Below are 17,641 nucleotides of genomic sequence, written 5' to 3'. Positions count from 1 at the left end.
GGGGGGGTGGGGGAAAAGGGAAGGAAAATTTGAGAATCAAAAGGGGCGAGGAGGTGCAGAAGAGCAGCGGCCTCGGGCCAAACCCAGAGAAAAGGGGCCCGACAGCGTGACCAGCGAGAGTGAGAAAATCCAGCTTCCAGGAGGAGGAATCTTCCTGAAATCCCCCCCAAATCCCCCCCACCCCCCCCCCAAATCCCCCCCACCCCCCCCCAAATCCCCCCCACCCCCCCCCCAAATCCCCCCCACCCCCCCCCCAAATCCCCCCCACCCCCCCCCCAAATCCCCCCCACCCCCCCTCAAATCCCCCACCCCCCCTCAAATCCCCCACCCCCCCTCAAATCCCCCACCCCCCCTCAAATCCCACACCCCCCCTCAAATCCCACACCCCCCTCAAATCCCACACAACCCCCTCCCCCTCAAATCCCACACCCCCTCCCCCTCAAATCCTGTTCCCTGCCTCCTCTCACACACAGCCCCCGAAGGCCCTTCCAGCCTAGAGCCTGCTCCCAGCAGCTTCCCAAATGAAGGTGAAGGACTGAGCAGGGGGAGGCTGTTTATCTAACCCCCCCCCGACCCCCATAAAGACATCCAGGCCATTCCCCTCATTTGGAGCCAACTGAAAAGGGATTCTCTCGTTGATGAGGGAGAGTCAAGTGGCCACCTCCTGCTGCTTGCAGAAGGAGCTCCATTCCACAGGATCCCCACCTTCCTCCCCCCTCCCCCAACCACCTCTCTTTCTGCCTCTCTCTCTCTCTCCCTTCCCCTCTCGCTGTTTTTGAGCTTGTGAATGATGGACTCTGACTCCATACTCCATGACAAGATAGTGGAATACATGGTAAGCCAATGATTTAACCGCTTGTCAAGATTCTGCTTGAGTCTAGAAAGTAACAGTCGGGCCCCTTGTGAAGTCTCGCGGAGGCTGAGATAAGATTGTTTTGTGTGTGATGATGGATTTTCAAAACATGTTTATGTCCCACATCATACACCGAATGGAAGAGTTCATGTATGAGAGTGGAGAAGGAGTTGCAATGTAGATAAAATCTGTTAAAAAGCAGCAGGTTCAGCGTGGTGGCGAGTAGTTGTTTTCGAGATTCTACACTGGTGTTGACAAGGTGCCTTTATAAGGACCAGTGCTTTTACAATAATGTACAATACATTTTGCAATAAATGTATGTTCATCTCCTGGACCAGGGTTGGGGTGGTGTACAGGATGTCGTTTCAAAGTGACCCAAATCTGGGTGGAGGACAATAACAGAATTGAGTTGGACATAAACCTATTTGGGAAACAGGCCAACTCTTGAGGAAAACAGTGATGTGTAGTATTTTGGGAGGAAGAACGAAGGGAATTTATGAACTGGATAAGGACAATTTTACATGGAAACGTGGATTGAGGGGCTGTAGGATAGAGCCGATACAGTGTGGAAACAGGCCATTTGGCTCAACAAATCCACACCACCTCTCCAAAGCACATCCCACCCAGACTCTTTCCACCCCTCTCCTATCCCTGTAACCCAGCATTTGCCAAAGTGAATTCACCTCAGCTACACATCCCCGGATGCTATGGGCAATTTAGCACGGCCAGTCTTATTCCAAGCTGCCAGGGCAAGTTCATCAGTCAGAAGAGATTGTTGATTTTATGAAGAGAGATATCTTCTAAACTTTTAAAAACCTTGTTCAGACCTCACTTAAAATTTTCTGTCCAATTCTGGGCATCCCACTTCAAGAAGCAAGGAATCGTCCTGAGAGATTTCACAGGTGATCACAGGGTCCAGGAACATGTGGAAAGAGGAGAGAGTGTGACTGTTTCCCTCCTTTCTGAGAAAGGTGAGGAGAGGGTTCACACAGTGGTGAGTTAGATCAAATGGGGAAAATTTGTTTACTGTCGGCTGAAGATCACGAAGCAAAGGCTCTAAACAGGAAAGGGAGAGGAAATAAGACACTTTTCATTCCGTTACAAGTCATGATCTGCAGCAACTTTCAACAGGGATCTGACTAAGTGCTTGAAGTGGAAACTGTAGGAGAATAGCAGGCAAAGGGAATTAATTAGATAGCTTTTTCAAAGAGACAGCAGATCTAATGGATTGACTAGCCTCTGATATGGTACAATGATGCTGATGATATGAACATCACTGAGCTCTGGTGAGACCCGTGAGAAGTGAGTCCTGGTTTCTTTAAGGGTTGATGTAACACATTTGTGGATGTAATCCTTGTTTGCTTGTGTCACATGTAACAGATCCTACAAGCTTCTGAGATGTGCCGTGTGCTTCGTATTTTTGCCTGAATTCGGCCAAGTCCGTAATGGGGGGGGATTGTGAGGTGGGTTTAAGCTTTGGTTCAGATCAGAAACTGGATGGTTTGTTTGACAGGAGGCTTTGGTTCGTGTGGGATGGAGCCTGCATCAGGACCAAAGAAACACACTTTCCCTTCTTTGTCGCTCAAGTGAGAGGTTGATCATTGGTTTGTCTTTCCCTTTTGCTGTCCCTCATGCACAGGGATAAATTAATTCTCTGCAGGCTTGGTTCAATCTATCTGGGGGAGCTTAGTGACCTCATTCTGATGCCATCTGATTCTCTCTGTGTATTCCCAATGAGATCTGTGGACATGTACTTTGCCTTCCCTAGTGAGCTTTCCTACAGTTCAGTCAGTCAGAAACCAGAGACTCCCATGAGGCAGGAGATGTTTGACCTGTCCAGGGAGCTTTAAGGACATCCCTGAGGTATTTTTCTGTCGTACTGGGAATCTCCTGCTGTGGCGGTTTTCCGAATGGAGTGTTTGCTGTGGGACTGTGGTGTCAGGCGCACAAGAGACAAGTCCTAGTCAGTGCAGCTAGTTTTCAGTGAGGACACCCTGCGTATGTCGGCTTGTGGATAGGACCTTGCTGAACGATGGCCTTTCTACTCTCACACCCAGGCCTGTTAAGGCATTGTGGGAAGATTTGTACAGTGCTTTGAGTGATTGCTAGAAATTGTTCAGGTCTTCAAAGCTGCCTGGCTACCTTTGAATTTAGTCTCTGCTTTGTGATCCCAGTCAGCTTCAGGCTGAGCTGGCACTCGGAGTGAATTTCCTTGTTCCACGTTGGAGAAAAATGGTCCACGTTTTTAAGGATCTCACTCCTGAACGCCTTCACTGTGGGGATTTGTGACACTTTAGGAGCTGCTTGAGAAAAGAGCTTTTTTTTTAAGCGGCGGGGTGTTGGGACAGAGGCCCGTTCTTTCGAAAGAATTCCGTGATGGGGCTCAGAGAGTGTGGACACTGTTTGCCTACAGGTAGTTTTGGTTGTTAGGTTTTAGGACTCTTCCCTATCGCTCCTGTCCATCATTTCCACGCCTGTGAATCTTGCAGGAAACAGCACAGAGACACTGCTGTCAGTGCTGCAGTCAGACTCTGCTCTCTTCCCAAACATTGTCTGAGAGGTCCCATGTGACGTGGGCTGTTCCTGACTGAGGATTATCAGGTGAGGAGCATCTTACTGGGGCTGTCCCTCTGCCGCCTTTGAGAATCTTGGCAGGGATCCCATCCAGTGCGAAGGTATTGAGTCTGCCAGCCCAAATCCATGCGGAGTAAGTGAATGGACAAATGTCAAGGACAGCAGGTTGGAATGGGTGGTCCCATTGGCACACAGGAGTAGACATGGACTGAGGCCTATTTCTCATAAACACCACATCTTGTCATTGTTCCCTGGCCTGATGCCGTTCTGGAGTTAATTATTCAGGGACAGGGTTAACTGACTGTGAGTTAAGAACCAGGAGTTGGATGGAGAGATCTAGGTGAAATCTTCATCTGTGAGTATTGGTGACCAGATCAACCCACTGCAATCTGAGTCAAATATTATTGCAGCCTTGAGTTCACAGAGAGTAATTCTCACTTTCGTTCTGTGTCTCAGGGGTATCTCTATCTAGTTCCTGGTGCTTCAGATGTAAATCCATGATTTTGTGGAAAGTATTGACAGCCATTCAGCTGGATTGAATTTTGGAACTTTGCTCGGAGTTAGAATTTGGGATGTTGTAGCTGAAATCTGTGCACAGCAAGCTCCCACAATGGCCTGTTACAGGCAGAGACCCTTCTGCCTATCTTACTTGGCCTGTAGTGGCTCTCTGAACAAACAGCTGACTCAGTGCCATTCATCCATCTTCACCCCCACCTTCCGTTCCCAGCGAACAGTGTGATTCTCTGCACTGTGTATTGATTCAGGATGCTTCCAGCGCGCACACAGGCTATGCTTTCCGGCTCCAATGCCCCTGCCCTGCTAAAAAGACCACTTCTCCCATCGCTCTCGCTGTATTTGCTGATTTAGTTCAGACTTTTGTTCATGCCCATTGAGGAGATGTTGGCCTCGCTGGCCAGGCCATTAGTAATTGCTCACTCCGAGCCACAGCAGCATGAGTCTGGGGTACATGTGTAGGCCTCACTGGGTAAGGACGGCTGCTTCCTTCCCTAAAGGACGCTCGTGAACCCAGTAGGTTTTTTTTCCAACAACAGTTTCATGGTCGTTTGGACTTATAAATCCAGGTTTCTTTTTAGAGTAACTGAATTTAGCTGCTGTGGCAGGATTCAAACCTGGGTTCGTAGACGAGGGATAATGCCATCAGGCCGTTGGCTCCCCTCGGCTCTTACCATCTCACCCTGATCCTTGCGCGAGTGTAGAAATTTCTCCGAGTCCAGAGTCCACGGAAAACAGAAGGCTCAGAGCCAAGTACAAGGGAAGAAATCTGTGCTGCTCCAGAGACTGTAGTCGGGTTTTTGAAGTCATCCTGAATGGGCACCTGACCATGCATCGCTTCCCCTGATGGTCATACACTGCTAGGTTTGTAGCTAGCTTTTTGTATTCGGCCTTGTCACCCAGGTGGGTCTTTCTGTAAGCATTCTACCCTCTGGATGTTCCAGCTCCCCACACCTTCCTTTACCATTAACTGGAATGTTTCCTGCTCCGTCTCCTTTCAAAGGTTACAGTCACTTCCCTGAACATTTTGTTTCTCAAGCATCAGGATCAACGTGGACCTGAAGGCCTGGTGGATTCTCATCCACGACACCAAGCTGAGCTGCACCATCCTGTCTGTGTCCATCTTCTCCACGTCTGATCCGTTAGTTGAGCAGGGATCAAACCTGGGGCCTTCGGATGTTTGTTTATTTTGTGTTGTGCGGCACTGAAGGACACGTTGCAGCCTTTTTTGAACGTTCACTGCGTAAGTGGCACTTGCAGCAAATTTCCAAACCCCCAATCACTTCTGTTGAGAAGGACAGGGGCAGCAGGTACGAAGCAACACCGCCAGCGGCATGTTCCGTGTCCCACGCCATCCTGAGTCAGGCGTTCCTCACCGTCCCTTCGCTGTTGCTCGGTGCGAGTCCAGCCAGCTCCTTGCTGTGGTGCTCCGCAGGTACCTGCCCCAGAACCTGCAGCAGTGTAGGACGGGGATGGCCGGTGAATGCTGGCTTTCAGCAGCGGTGCCATCACCCTGAAAAAAAGTTTTGCCAAGAATTGCACACAGGCATTGCAGCCTGGTGGTCTAAACATTATCGTGTATCCTGTCGATGCGGGCATTGATCAGTGAGCGTGCTGATGGGCTGCAGTTCATTCAGGCTCAGTTACACTCCTGACTGAAGACCTTTACAGATTGCACTGTCCTGCTCAGTTTGAGAAATGGGCATGTAGCTCAGTTTCTGCCTGGCGTTAATCATTTCACACGTGATTTCTTTCCCCTCTCTCGTATGCCCGTAATTTGAGGGGGATAGGAACGAACGATCTGACAGTGAATAACCTAATATTTTGTTGCAGTGAATGTCTGGCAGCTTTGCCTCAAAATATATTTCAGCATTTCGTAGAAATGATTAAAAAGCATTTTTGGACGTTAATGTAGATTCTCTATAATGATCAGTGTGAGCAAATGAGGCTGCTCAGGCTATCTAATACCCACAAATAAACGAGTGGTACTCAGTCACTCTCTGCCTGTCCCTCCAATCACTGGACTCTTCCTCCCTTTTACAGCTGTCAAAAACAAAGTAACTATGGGTACCCACCTTTCACCCACACAGCCCCCATCACATTGGCTGGTCTGTGCTCTTTTCTCTCTGATTTTACAAGCTCTCAGGCAGTGATGCTCTACTGAGTGGTCACTCCATCTCCTCTCTTCACACAGTGAACTGCCTGGTTTCTGGCCCGAAACGTCAGCTTTTGTGCTCCTGAGATGCTGCTTGGCCTGCTGTGTTCATCCAGCCTCACATTTCATTATCTTGGATTCTCCAGCATCTGCAGTTCCCATTATCTCCGGTCTTCTTCCTGATTGGATTTGTCAGGCATGGGCCACCGCTCAGGGGCTAACACTGTTGACTGCGATTCCAAACATGAGCGATTCAGCTCACAATTGATGTCAGAAAACAGGAGGAGGCCATTCAGGCCCTCCAACCAGTTCTTCACTGAGATCATGGTGAATCTGTCACCCAGCTCCATATAGCTGCTTGTGCTCAAACCTGGAGAAGTTTTTATTTGTCAGATGTAAATGTTTTTGGACCGGGGTTAAAACTAGTAATGCCCTAATATCTCTTGACAATGATTAATCTGCCAATCCCTAGATAATTGTTAAAGTGACCTTATTTACTCCATCTGCTGTAAATCCAAACTAGAATTATTTCTTCAGGCTCTGCTTTACAGGAAATAAAACCTTTTGTTTCTTGACTCTCTCCTTGTCATAGCACTGTTAGGGTCCAGCTATCATTCTGGCCAGCTTTCACCTTGGGAGCTGCGATATCTTTCCAATGGTGTGGTGCCCAGGAGAGTCTCTGTGGTTTAACCCGGCGTGATGTGAGGCTGGAACTGAACACTTGGAGCTGCCACTGATTCCGAGCTGTGTCGGCTCCATCAGGCCAATGGAGAACAGCCTCAGTCATACTGGTGTGCAGGCACTTTGCCAGCCTGATCCGTGGAGATGATCCCTGGCTGCAGTACTGCATTAACACAGTGCCCTTTCTGGGAGCTGTGATGAGCTACGATCTTCAGCCCGACAGCTTTCACAGAAGTTGTAACAAACTTTTGGAACGCTGTTCAGAGGCTTCTCTCCCAGCAGTGTTGCGTCAGTGTTCCCAGAGTTTCTGTTGGCCAAGTGACAGACAGCACCGTGTGTGTTTATCTCTGTGTATATCTCTCTCTCTCTCTCTGTCTCTCTCTCGTGTCTGTGTGTGTGTGTCTGGCTGGCTGTCTCTCTTTCTCCATCCTCTTTCTCCCCCCCCCCACCCCCTCAGGTGTGACAGTGCAGTTTGTTTATCTGAGCCATGCGAATGCCTGTTGGCGACAGGTGGAGTGTCAGTCCAAGTGCAGCTGTTTGACTTTGCCCCCTGAGCTGGGAATTAACCAGTTGTTACAATCGTGGGAGTTGCAGGGAATTCCCTGAGGATTTGTATCCCACCCAATCAGATCTTTTGTCTTGATTGTGTCCAGAGTCGGAGATTTCCTGGAACTTTGAGCTGAAGCCTGAGTGTATCCCTCTGTCTCCAGGTGAATGTCCTGCTCAAACCTCCATGTGGGGGTGACAGCGATGGGGTCAGGCAGTGGGGTGCTGTCGGAAGGTCTGGGGAACTCGATGGGCCGATTGGCCTCTTGCTGCAGGCTAGGGATTCAGTGATTATAATCAGGAGAAACTCTGATCCATGCTATTGTGTGTAGGGGGTGGGTGGGGCAGGTGAGTGAAGTCTGATTAACATTTAACCCTCAGTCAATGATCCAGGAAGTGCCTGTGGGATCTTGCTGTGCGCAGGGGAGTAGTTTTGCTCCGATTCTGATATGACAGTAGTGACAGCACTCCTGTACAGGCCTCTTGAAGCTGTGTGAAGCTGCCCTACACATTCCCCTCTGCTCACCCTTCCTGCGTGAGGATTTTCTTGGCTGTTTCGAGTGTGCCATGGAGCATCATGGGCTTGTGAGATATCTGGGAGGTACCTTCGCACGTTCTCCTCAGTTACAGGTTCTATCCAAGTGAAATTCTTTGTGTCTTGGTGGGACTCGGTGTGCAATAAGACAGAGGGAGTGAAGGTCACCCAGCAGCATTGGAAGGTAAACTGATGTGAGTTGGATACCAGTGATAGATCCCAGGGTATGGTTTCAGCATGAGGCCCCAATCTCCAGTCCTGGGTCGTATACGAGAGTTGACAGCAATGGAGCTGGAAATGGGGCTGCGGAGCACGTTAGACTGAGGGGGGGGCGGTGGGCACAAGAGAGAGCAGAGCAGCCGAAATTTAATCCAGTAAGCATGTTAAACTCACTAAGAGGAGGTATTGGTCGCTGGGTGGACAAAGAGCAGGACGAAGAATTCATTGAAGTGCTTGTGCTTTTCAAAAGCTGCACAGATTAGCCGACTGTTCTCTGACAACTGAATGTGCCGTCGTGATAACAAAGTGTGGGGCTGGATGAACACAGCAGGCCAAGCAGCATCTCAGGAGCACAAAAGCTGACATTTCGGGCCTAGACCCTTCATCAGAGAGGGGGATGGGGAGAGGGAACTGGAATAAATAGGGAGAGGGGGGAGGCGGACTGAAGATGGAGAGAAAAGAAGATAGGTGGAGAGGAGAGTATAGGTGGGGAGGTAGGGAGGGGATAGGTCAGTCCAGGGAAGACGGACAGGTCAAGGAGGCGGGATGGGGTGGTAGGTAGGAAATGGAGGTGCGGCTTGAGGTGGGAGTAAGGGATGGGTGAGAGGAAGAACAGGTTAGGGAAGCGGAGACAGGCTGGGCTGGGTTGGCATCAGATCGCCCACGAGATGGCAGAGCAAGCTTGTGAGCAGAATGGCCTTCTCACTGTCTTGTTTGTGTGGAGCAGTATAACTGTGGAAGAGAGGCAGAGAGCAGCACAAATGCATTCACTGCTGTGTGGTTTGAGTAAATGTGAAGGGAGCTGTGAAAATGAGGATAGAACAGAAAAGAACAGAGGTGATTTTGTCGCAGAGTTTAAATCGCAAACGAATGGGATGGACCAGTTGGAAAGTGAGGGCATTAAAATACATGGTATTCCTTCTCCCGTTGCCCCCCCACCCCAATACACAAACACTGGGGCTGACGCTCGTGGGAATGAACTCCTGGAGTTCCCAGGGAGCAGGCAGATGACGTTGAAGGTGAGGTGAGTATGTCAGGCTGGAAACGGTGCTGGCCAAAACATTGAAACGGAAATGTGCGTTACTACGCCAACTCAGCAGGTCTGGCAGCATCTGCAGAGAGAGACAGAAACAGTGACCCTGCTTTGGAACTGAGCAGAACATTGGTAACGGTGCACTGGGGTTAGGCGCAGACACATAGGGCCTGAGCCACAGGGTCTGTCTGTGCGATGTTATTAATTCAGTGTCAGATCACTCAGGTACACTTTATGCAACGGCAGACATTCTAGCCCCTTGTTAGAAAGGGTCTGCAGTTTACCTATAAGTAAAGTTGTAAGAAAAGTAGTAAATAATTCAAGCCAGGTATTTGTGTAAGAAGCCACAATCAGGTTGTTTGTCAGGGGAGGTGGGGTGAAGTGGCTTTGAATGAACACCCAATATTAACTCGAACTGGAGTTGACACTAAGCACATTGCAGCAGTCATTGTAACTCGCTGAGCCCATTGTTGCTTTGTTCGCCTTCTCCTGTTCCCTTTGCTTTACCTTTATGGGTGTTTTTTTCTTGAATGGCTTGACCTTGCGAAGCTCCAAATCTGACCTGCTGTGTTTTCTCTCTCTTTCTCTCTCTCTCTGTTTTGATTTCTCTCATCTCTCTCCAGAATGCGTCTGGACGCGATGACCTTAATGAGGCTGAACCCCCTAAGAAACTTGTATTGGGAAAGAACACATTTAATCAGGTGACAATACCTCGCGACATTGTGACTGACTATATCGACGGGCCGCCCGCCTTGTTCAAACGCCACCAAATTGCCCACCATGGAGCTGGTGTTTTGAAGCCGGGGAGGGAGGATTCCAGCCACTTTGAACACTGTGTCCTCAAAGCAACCCATTTAGCGTGAACTTCCTGTCAAGTGTTGACCAGCTAGCTGTGATCTAACCTGCTGGTTAAGACACGGGCTGTGCAAACCAATGAACTATTCGTGCTGAGGGAATGAGGTCAGAGTGTTTGCTTTGCACGTGGCCGCTTGCAGAGCCTCCTCAAGTTGAAATTATCCTCTCGTACCCCAGTCTTTATCTTCAAACGCTGTGTTGCTCCAGCTACAGCCTCTGCTCTGCCACCCACTGCACCTCTCAGCCTGTTATATCGCCGCCCCCCCCCCCCCCTCCCCCCGTCAAACAACCATTCACTTTACAATGCAGCACGTTTGTTTTCCTCCTGCAAGACCCTGGATAAAAATCTCTTGGACTGAGCTTTTCAAATTCGTCCAACCCCTCCTTTCTCCTCCCTGTCTCCGCCTGCTTTTCCCATCTATCTGCTGTGTGCCTGTGAAACTGCCGCAGGTTGATACTTGTACCTTCTCTCAATACTAGAAAAAAATACTGCTGCACCTAACCAGAATTCTGTTTCTCTTAAGAACAAACTCTCATTCCTTTCCAGACGAAACTCAGCAATGGCACGCCGAGCATGATACCAACGAAGCAGCATGCACCATCGACCAGCTATGAGAAACAGAAGGAGCAGTGTGTAAAATACTTCGACCAGTGGACTGAAACCGATCAGGTGGAATTTGTCGAGAACCTGATATCCCGAATGTGTCACTACCAACACGGGCACATCAACTCTTACCTTAAGCCCATGCTTCAGAGGGACTTCATCACGGTGCTGCCAGGTACACACAGGGAGGAGAGGGACAGTGAACACCACCCAACTCACGTGGGACTCCATGCCCATGCCCGTCATCCCAAACACTCCATTCGCCTGTCGTGCCTGTGCTGGCTCTTTTGAACAAACGTTCCGTTGGTTCCTCTTTCTGCACAGCTTTGTAGATCTTTTCCTTTTCAACGTGGTCTCCCAATCCCTTCGATAGTTAGCGTTGACTCAGCTCCCTATCAAGCAAAGCATTCTCATCACAGCAACCTCTCTCACTGCGTTTAACAAGTGAATCCTCCTCACCTGCCCCCAGCATCTGAGTTCTTTTAGAATTTACCAGGACCCCCTCTCCTCTGGTCACCTGATCCTGCTGCCAATACAAACACCATGACCTGAAACCCCCTGTCATTTCACACAGCTCTGAAAGTTCCTGTTAACTTTGCCCAGGCCAACAAGCACAGCGCCAGTCTTGATCCGAATGGTAGCATCCAGACTTGGGCACGGTGATCGATCTGAAGATGAACCATGTAGCTACAGTGGTTTAGCATCATCATCTTGTATCTTCGGCCCCATTTGAGGTCACTGTTGATAAAACCTTTCCATAACCTTCTGAACACAGTGTCTTTCTCCATGCCACTTGAAAGGGCATAGAAAAGATTTCCAATGCTCTTGGCAGGGTTGTGGGGGGAGTGGGTTTGAGCTTTGGGCAGAGGCTGAATACACTGGGGCCGTTTACCCCGGAGTGTTGGGGGCTGAAGGGCAGTTTTTAAGACCATGAGGGGCACGGATTAGATGAATAACCAAAGTCTTTTCCCCAGGGTAGGGGAATCCAAAACTACAGGTTTAAGGTGAGAGGGGGAGGATTTAAAAGGGGCTTGAGGGGCACTTTTTCTCAAGTAGAGGGTGGAATGAGCTGCCAGAGGAAGTGGTGGAAGCTGGTAGAGCGACATCATTTAAAAGGCAGCTGGATGGGAAGGGTTCAGAGGGATACGGGTCTGGATACTAATTTAGGATATCGGGTCGACGTGGATGAGTTGGACTGAAGGACCCGTTTCTGTGCTGCCCAGCCCTATGACTCTGTTATGTCCAGTTTACAATTTGGCCTGTACTGCTTTTGTCAAAAGAACAAAGGTCTTAGAAAATTGGAAGTTGGGAAGGGGACCAAGAGAGATTGCGATGATTTGTGGATTTAAGATGGAAACTGACAGTGAGGTAACCCAAGTTCTCAGACAGAGTGATCATCCTGCCCACAACAACACTTCCCAAAATAGCAGAAAGTAGCACCAGAAGCTGCAAATCCACACAGACATTGGTGGGAATTAGTTCAGAACCATCCAAATTCCGGGCTGTGGAACTAACTGCTAGGCTCTTGTGTAAACGTCCAGCACGAATATAGATCACTTTACGGCTTCTGCTGCAGATTTTTAAAATTTGAGGTGATAGACAATTAGAAAATAGATGCCACGAGCAGGCTATTCACCTCTTTGAGCCTGCACCACCATTCAGTGTGACCACAGCTGATTATACAATCTCAGTATCCCACTCCCACTTTCTCTGCTTGATTCCCTTTAGCCACAAGGGCCACATCCAGCCCCCTCTTGAATATATCTAATGAACTGACCACAACAGCTTCACAAATCTCTGAGTGAGGGAATTCTTCCTCATTTCACTCCTGAATGACTTACCCTTTATTCTTAGACTGTGACCCCTCGTTCTGGACTTCCCCAGCACTGGGAGTATCCTTCCCACATCGACCCTGCCCAGTCTCATCAGGATTTTATATCCTTCTATGAGATAGCTCCCTCATTCTTCTAAATTCCAGTGAGTGCAAGCCCAGTCGATTCTAGTCTTTCCTCAAATGCCAGTCCTCCTCTCCCGAGAATCAGTCTGGGGATCCCTCGCTGGACTCCCTGGTCAGTAAGAATCTGAGGAAATCCAGCGAGATTTTCATGAACTTGGGAGAGGTGATGGAAAGGAATGGAGTATGGTCACAGATCAGACCTGACTTTGTTCAATGGTGTAGAAGGTCTGAGGGGCTGAATGGCCTTGCTGTGGACTGTGGTGGCCTCTGCCCAGACTTTATAACACAGGAGACATTGGTGTTTAGGGCCCAAGTCTGTGCCAACACCCAGCATCAGTGAGAGGCTCAGGGTCTGCTGATGGATTGGGGTTAGTTGGAGCTGAGCCCCATGCTTAGGTTAAGCTGGTGCACTGCCTCAGTTGGTTCATTCTCACCTTGTCTTGTGTCTCGTTGTGCAGCCCGTGGCCTGGACCACATTGCAGAGAACATCCTGTCGTTCCTGGATGCCCGCTCCCTGTGTGCCGCTGAGCTGGTCTGTAAGGAGTGGTACCGGGTCATATCCGACGGGATGCTCTGGAAGAAACTGATGGAGCGAATGGTGCGCACGGATTCCCTCTGGAAGGGGTTATCAGAGAGGAGGGGATGGTAAGGACTGCGGTTCGGGCTGGGGTCTGCAGGCTGCTGGGAGGGGAGGGGAGAGGATGGTAAGGACTGCAGTTGGGGTCGGGGTCTGCAGGCTGCTGGGAGGGGAGGGGATGGTAAGGATTGCGGTTGGGGTCGGGGTCTGCAGGCTGCTGGGAGGGGAGAGGATGGTGGAGGGGAGAGGAGGGGAGGGGATGGTAAGGACTGCAGCTGGGGTCGGGGTCTGCAGGCTGCTGGGAGGGGAGAGGATGGTGGAGGGGAGGGGAGGGGATGGTAAGGACTGCGGCTGGGTTTGGGGTCTGCAGGCTGCTGGGAGAGTGCCTGATTGAGGAGATGCCGGGATGTCTCCTGTTGTACAGCCTCTCACTGATTCTCATGTATGTAACTGATGCAGAATTAAACTGATGCTCATCAAAGGTCAAATGAGGGTCTGAATCCTTCCCATCCTCCCTCTCTCGGACCCAGAGCCTCTGTGTTGCTGGAGCTTGGCAATGTCATACCACACTGTTTGGAGCTGGTGGGGCTTGTACCCAGGGCTTCTGGCCCAGAGTTGCCACAGTGGGAGTCTCCCTACACGATCCCTCCGAGGGTCAGGATATTATTCTGCGTGAAATGAACAAGAGCTGGAATGCGGAGAAGTGAGGGGGTTGATTTATGACTTGCCCTGGCTATTTGTTGCACTGCACATTCAGAGGAGAAACTTTCTTGGTCTGGCTTTGATCATTAAAGCTGCTGTGTGTCTGTTCTGAGGAAGGGTCAGTCCACCTGAAACGTTAACTGTGATTTCTCTCCACAGATGCTGTCAGACCTGCTGAGCGTCTCCAGCAATTTCTGTTTATGTTGATGATGATGTAGAAGTGGTTAACGGCCTGAGTTTGGAACGTGAACATAACCCCAAACACGTACCTGCTGAAGGCCAAAGAGAGGGTTTCTGCTTGCAGACATTGACTGCAGAGTGGAGAGGGGTCAAAAGCTTCTGTACCACAAGGCTTCGTTCTTGACAGCAAAAAAAAATGGAGGAAGCATCGCAGTGCTCGAGGTCTACAGCATGGAAACAGGTCCTTCTGCCCAGCCTGTCCATGCCCTGCTCAGTTTTCACAATTTCAGCTAGTCCCGTGTACCTGTCTTTGGTCCATATCCCTTCGTACCTATTCCCCATCCATGTCTCTGTCCAAATGCTTGTCAGCAGGGAGATCTCTTTGACCTTTTTAATTGAAAAGCCACCCTTCAAACTCCAAACAACTCGGTATGAAGCTGCTGGAACACTTGCGAGCAGTGATATCTGTGGTTGATGTTTACATCTATTGCCTGTGCGTTTTTGTCTTCAGTGAATCAATCAGTTATAATATGGCTACAGATAACTGGCCGGGTGCTCCCTCTCTGCGATAAAGTGCAGTCACTGTTTTTGATCAAAGTGGCAGAGATTCTCGTGTCAAAACGTAGATCCTCATGAACCTTTTTACGTTGCAGGATCCAGTATCTGTTCAAAAACAAGCCCTCTGATGGAATGTTGCCTCCAGATTCCTTCTACAGATCACTGTATCCCCAGATCATACAGGACATTGAGGTAAGAGGTAGCTGCTTTGTCATTGAGAAAACTGAGTTTTGTTGAAAGAAGTGGGTGTTTGCGTGTCACTGCACAGAAACGCAGCCAATTGATTTCAGCAAGATCTCCCAAAGGAGTTGACAGAGCAATGGCCAGACCTCCCTCAGATGTTGGCTCTGGGATGAAGCAAGGAAGAATTCCCCAGCTGTTATCCACCTCCAATATGGCAGCATTCTCACAGTACTGCATCGGCATTGCTCAACTCTCTGGAATGGAATTTGAAATTGCAGTCCTCAAACTCAGCAGGGAGAAGGGGTGGCGATGTGGGATGGGGTTTTTGCTGGACTTGACGAATAAGGGATGGTATTCTGCATTGCTCCACAGCAGGGTCATTCACGTCCCTTCTCCAGATCTCAGTCCCCATTTCCTCTCAAACGGCCTGTGTGTGAGGTGTTCAGCAGTAAGTAGTTCTGACAGTCGTACAGGGGATAGGAAGATAGCAGACCATGGTAAGATAACAAGGTGTAGAGCTGGATGAGCACAGCAGGCCAAGCAGCATCAGAGCAGCAGGAAAGCTGACGTTTCGGGCCTCTCCATTTTCTGAAGAAGGGTCTCGGCCCGAAGCATCAGCTTTCCTGCTCCTCTGATGCTGCTTGGCCTGCTGTGTTCATCCAGCTCTACACCTTGTTATCTCAGATTCTCCAGCATCTGCAGTTCCTACTGTCTCTAACAGACCATGGTGTTGTGCAAGCAGATGGGAGCAGTCAGGAATTGTCAGTGAAAGCAAAATACTGTGGCTGCTGCAAACCTGCAGTTATGAAAAGCTACAGAATGGAAAGAGTAGCTTGAGCAGAGAGAGCGAGAGGAAGAGCTCACGCTCTGCATTATTGATGGTATGTCAGCAGTGGGTGGACATAAAATATAGAACAGTACGGGCCCTTCAGCCCATGATGTTGTGCCGAACTTTTACCCTAATCCTAAGGTCTATCTAACCTCCACCCCTACCTTATACTATCATCCATATGCCTATCTTGTAGCCGTTTAAATGTCCCTAATGAGGCTGACTCCACTACCCTCTTTAGCCATGCAGCCCCGACCACTCTGAGTAAAGAACCTACCTCCGACGTCTACCGTGTATCCACCTCCACTCACTTTAAAACTATGTCCCCTTGTAATAGCTACCTCCATCCAAGGAAAAAGTCTCTGGCTGTCCACTCTATCTATATCTCTGGTCATTTTGTACACCTCTATCAAGTCACCTCTCGTCCTTTCTCGTTCTAAAGAGAAAGCTCGAGCCCTCTCAACCTTTCCTCGTAAGACCTTCCCTCCATTCCAGGCAACGTCCTGGTAAGTCTCCTCTGCACCTTTTCCAATGCTTCCGCATCTTTCCTGTAATGAGGCGACCAGAATTGGACACAATACTCCAGATGTGGCCGAACCAGGCTTTTGTGTAGCTGGAGCATAAATTCACGGCTCTTGAACTCAATCCCTCTATTAATGAAAGCTAACACACCATGCGCCTTCTTAACAACTTCTATCCACCTGGGTGGCACCTCTCGGGGAACTATGAACATGAACCTCAAGATCCCTCTGTTCCCCACACTGCCAAGAATCTTTCCGTTAACCCTGTATTCTGCTTTCAGGTTTGACCCTCCAAAATCAATCACCTCACACTTTTCAGGGTTAAACTCCATCTGCCACTTCTCAGCCCAACTCTGCATCCTATCAATGTCCCTTTGTAACCTAGAACAGCCCTCTGCACTATCCACAACTCGACCCACCTCTGTATCATCTGCAAACTTGCTAATCCACTCATCCACTACTTCATCCAAATCATTTCCAAAAATCACAAATAGAAGAGGACCCAGAACAGATCCTTGTGGTACACCACTCGTAACTGAGCACCATGTAGAACATTTTCCATCCACTACCGCCCTTTGTCTCCTCAGGGCCAGCCAATTCTGAATCCAATCTGCTTCACTTCCCCCTATCCCATGCCTCCTTACCTTCTGCATGAGCCTACCATGGGGAACCTTACCAAACGCCTTACTTAAATCCATATATACCACATCTATTGCTCCACCTTCATCCATGTGTTTGGGTCACCTCTTCAAAGAATTCAGTAAGGTTTGCAAAGAATGATCTAGCCCTCACAAATCCATGCTGACTGTCAGGAATCACGCGGAGTTGGGGATTTTAACCATTTTGAGTTGGGGTAAAGGTTGCTGATGACTTTGAGCAAGAGACAGGTCAGTGATGGGTTGAAGAGATTGAATAACACAAGCCGATTGCACACGCGACCTGTGACCAGATAAACGCTTGTGTCTCCTTTCAGACCATTGAATCCAACTGGAGGTGTGGGCACCATGGTTTACAGCGTATACACTGCCACAGCGAAACTAGCAAAGGTGTCTATTGTTTACAGTACGATGATGAGAAAATCATCAGTGGTCTACGAGACAACACTATCAAGGTACGTGCACCAGCCAGGGAACGGGGGAGTGTTTACCGATGGTCTGAATGCAGTCAGTCACCAGTCTGGGCGAACTGAGGAGCCCCTGAGCTGGGGAATTGGGAATGACACTGAACTGTAACCGCATGGTGATTTCTGATTGTTTCCTCCTCAGATCTGGGATAAGAACACGCTGGAATGTAAGAATGTTCTTACAGGACACACTGGCTCTGTGCTGTGTCTACAGTATGATGACAAAGTGATTATCACTGGTTCCTCAGACTCCACAGTCAGGTGTGTGCAGCTTTTTATTTGCAGAAGTTGGCTAAGTGTGGCCCTTGGCATCGCTGCTGTGTACAAACCAGGCTGGGTGTAGACAGGGAGTGACTGGATGAGCCCCTGCTGAGTTTTCTTAACTTCATTATTGTCAGCTTTTTGATGAGCAGCCAAGTTGAGTTTAACGTGGGTGCTGGAGT

General features: G+C 49.3%; 1 protein-coding gene across 2 annotated transcripts in view; it reads left to right on the top strand.

Annotated features, from left to right (window-relative positions):
* The first annotated feature begins 394 nt into the window (after positions 1-394).
* LOC132206636 (beta-TrCP-like) overlaps positions 395-17,641 on the top strand; it is a 21,071-nt gene continuing 3,824 nt past the window's right edge. The window contains exons 1-7 of one of the 2 annotated variants that reach the window (XM_059641076.1): positions 395-835; positions 9,733-9,810; positions 10,512-10,743; positions 12,984-13,170; positions 14,638-14,734; positions 17,049-17,186; positions 17,341-17,459. In XM_059641076.1, the coding sequence (XP_059497059.1) occupies positions 788-835; positions 9,733-9,810; positions 10,512-10,743; positions 12,984-13,170; positions 14,638-14,734; positions 17,049-17,186; positions 17,341-17,459 (899 nt within the window). In that variant the 5' untranslated portion in view covers positions 395-787. The remainder of the gene's footprint in view (positions 836-9,732; positions 9,811-10,511; positions 10,744-12,983; positions 13,171-14,637; positions 14,735-17,048; positions 17,187-17,340; positions 17,460-17,641) is intronic. The other variant, XM_059641077.1, reaches the window with a different exon arrangement.

Source organism: Stegostoma tigrinum, chromosome 40, assembly GCF_030684315.1.
Source record: "Stegostoma tigrinum isolate sSteTig4 chromosome 40, sSteTig4.hap1, whole genome shotgun sequence".
NCBI classification, from domain to species: Eukaryota; Metazoa; Chordata; class Chondrichthyes; order Orectolobiformes; family Stegostomatidae; genus Stegostoma; species Stegostoma tigrinum.
Note: the sequence above shows the minus strand (reverse complement) of the source record. Positions and strands in the feature narration are given on the sequence as shown.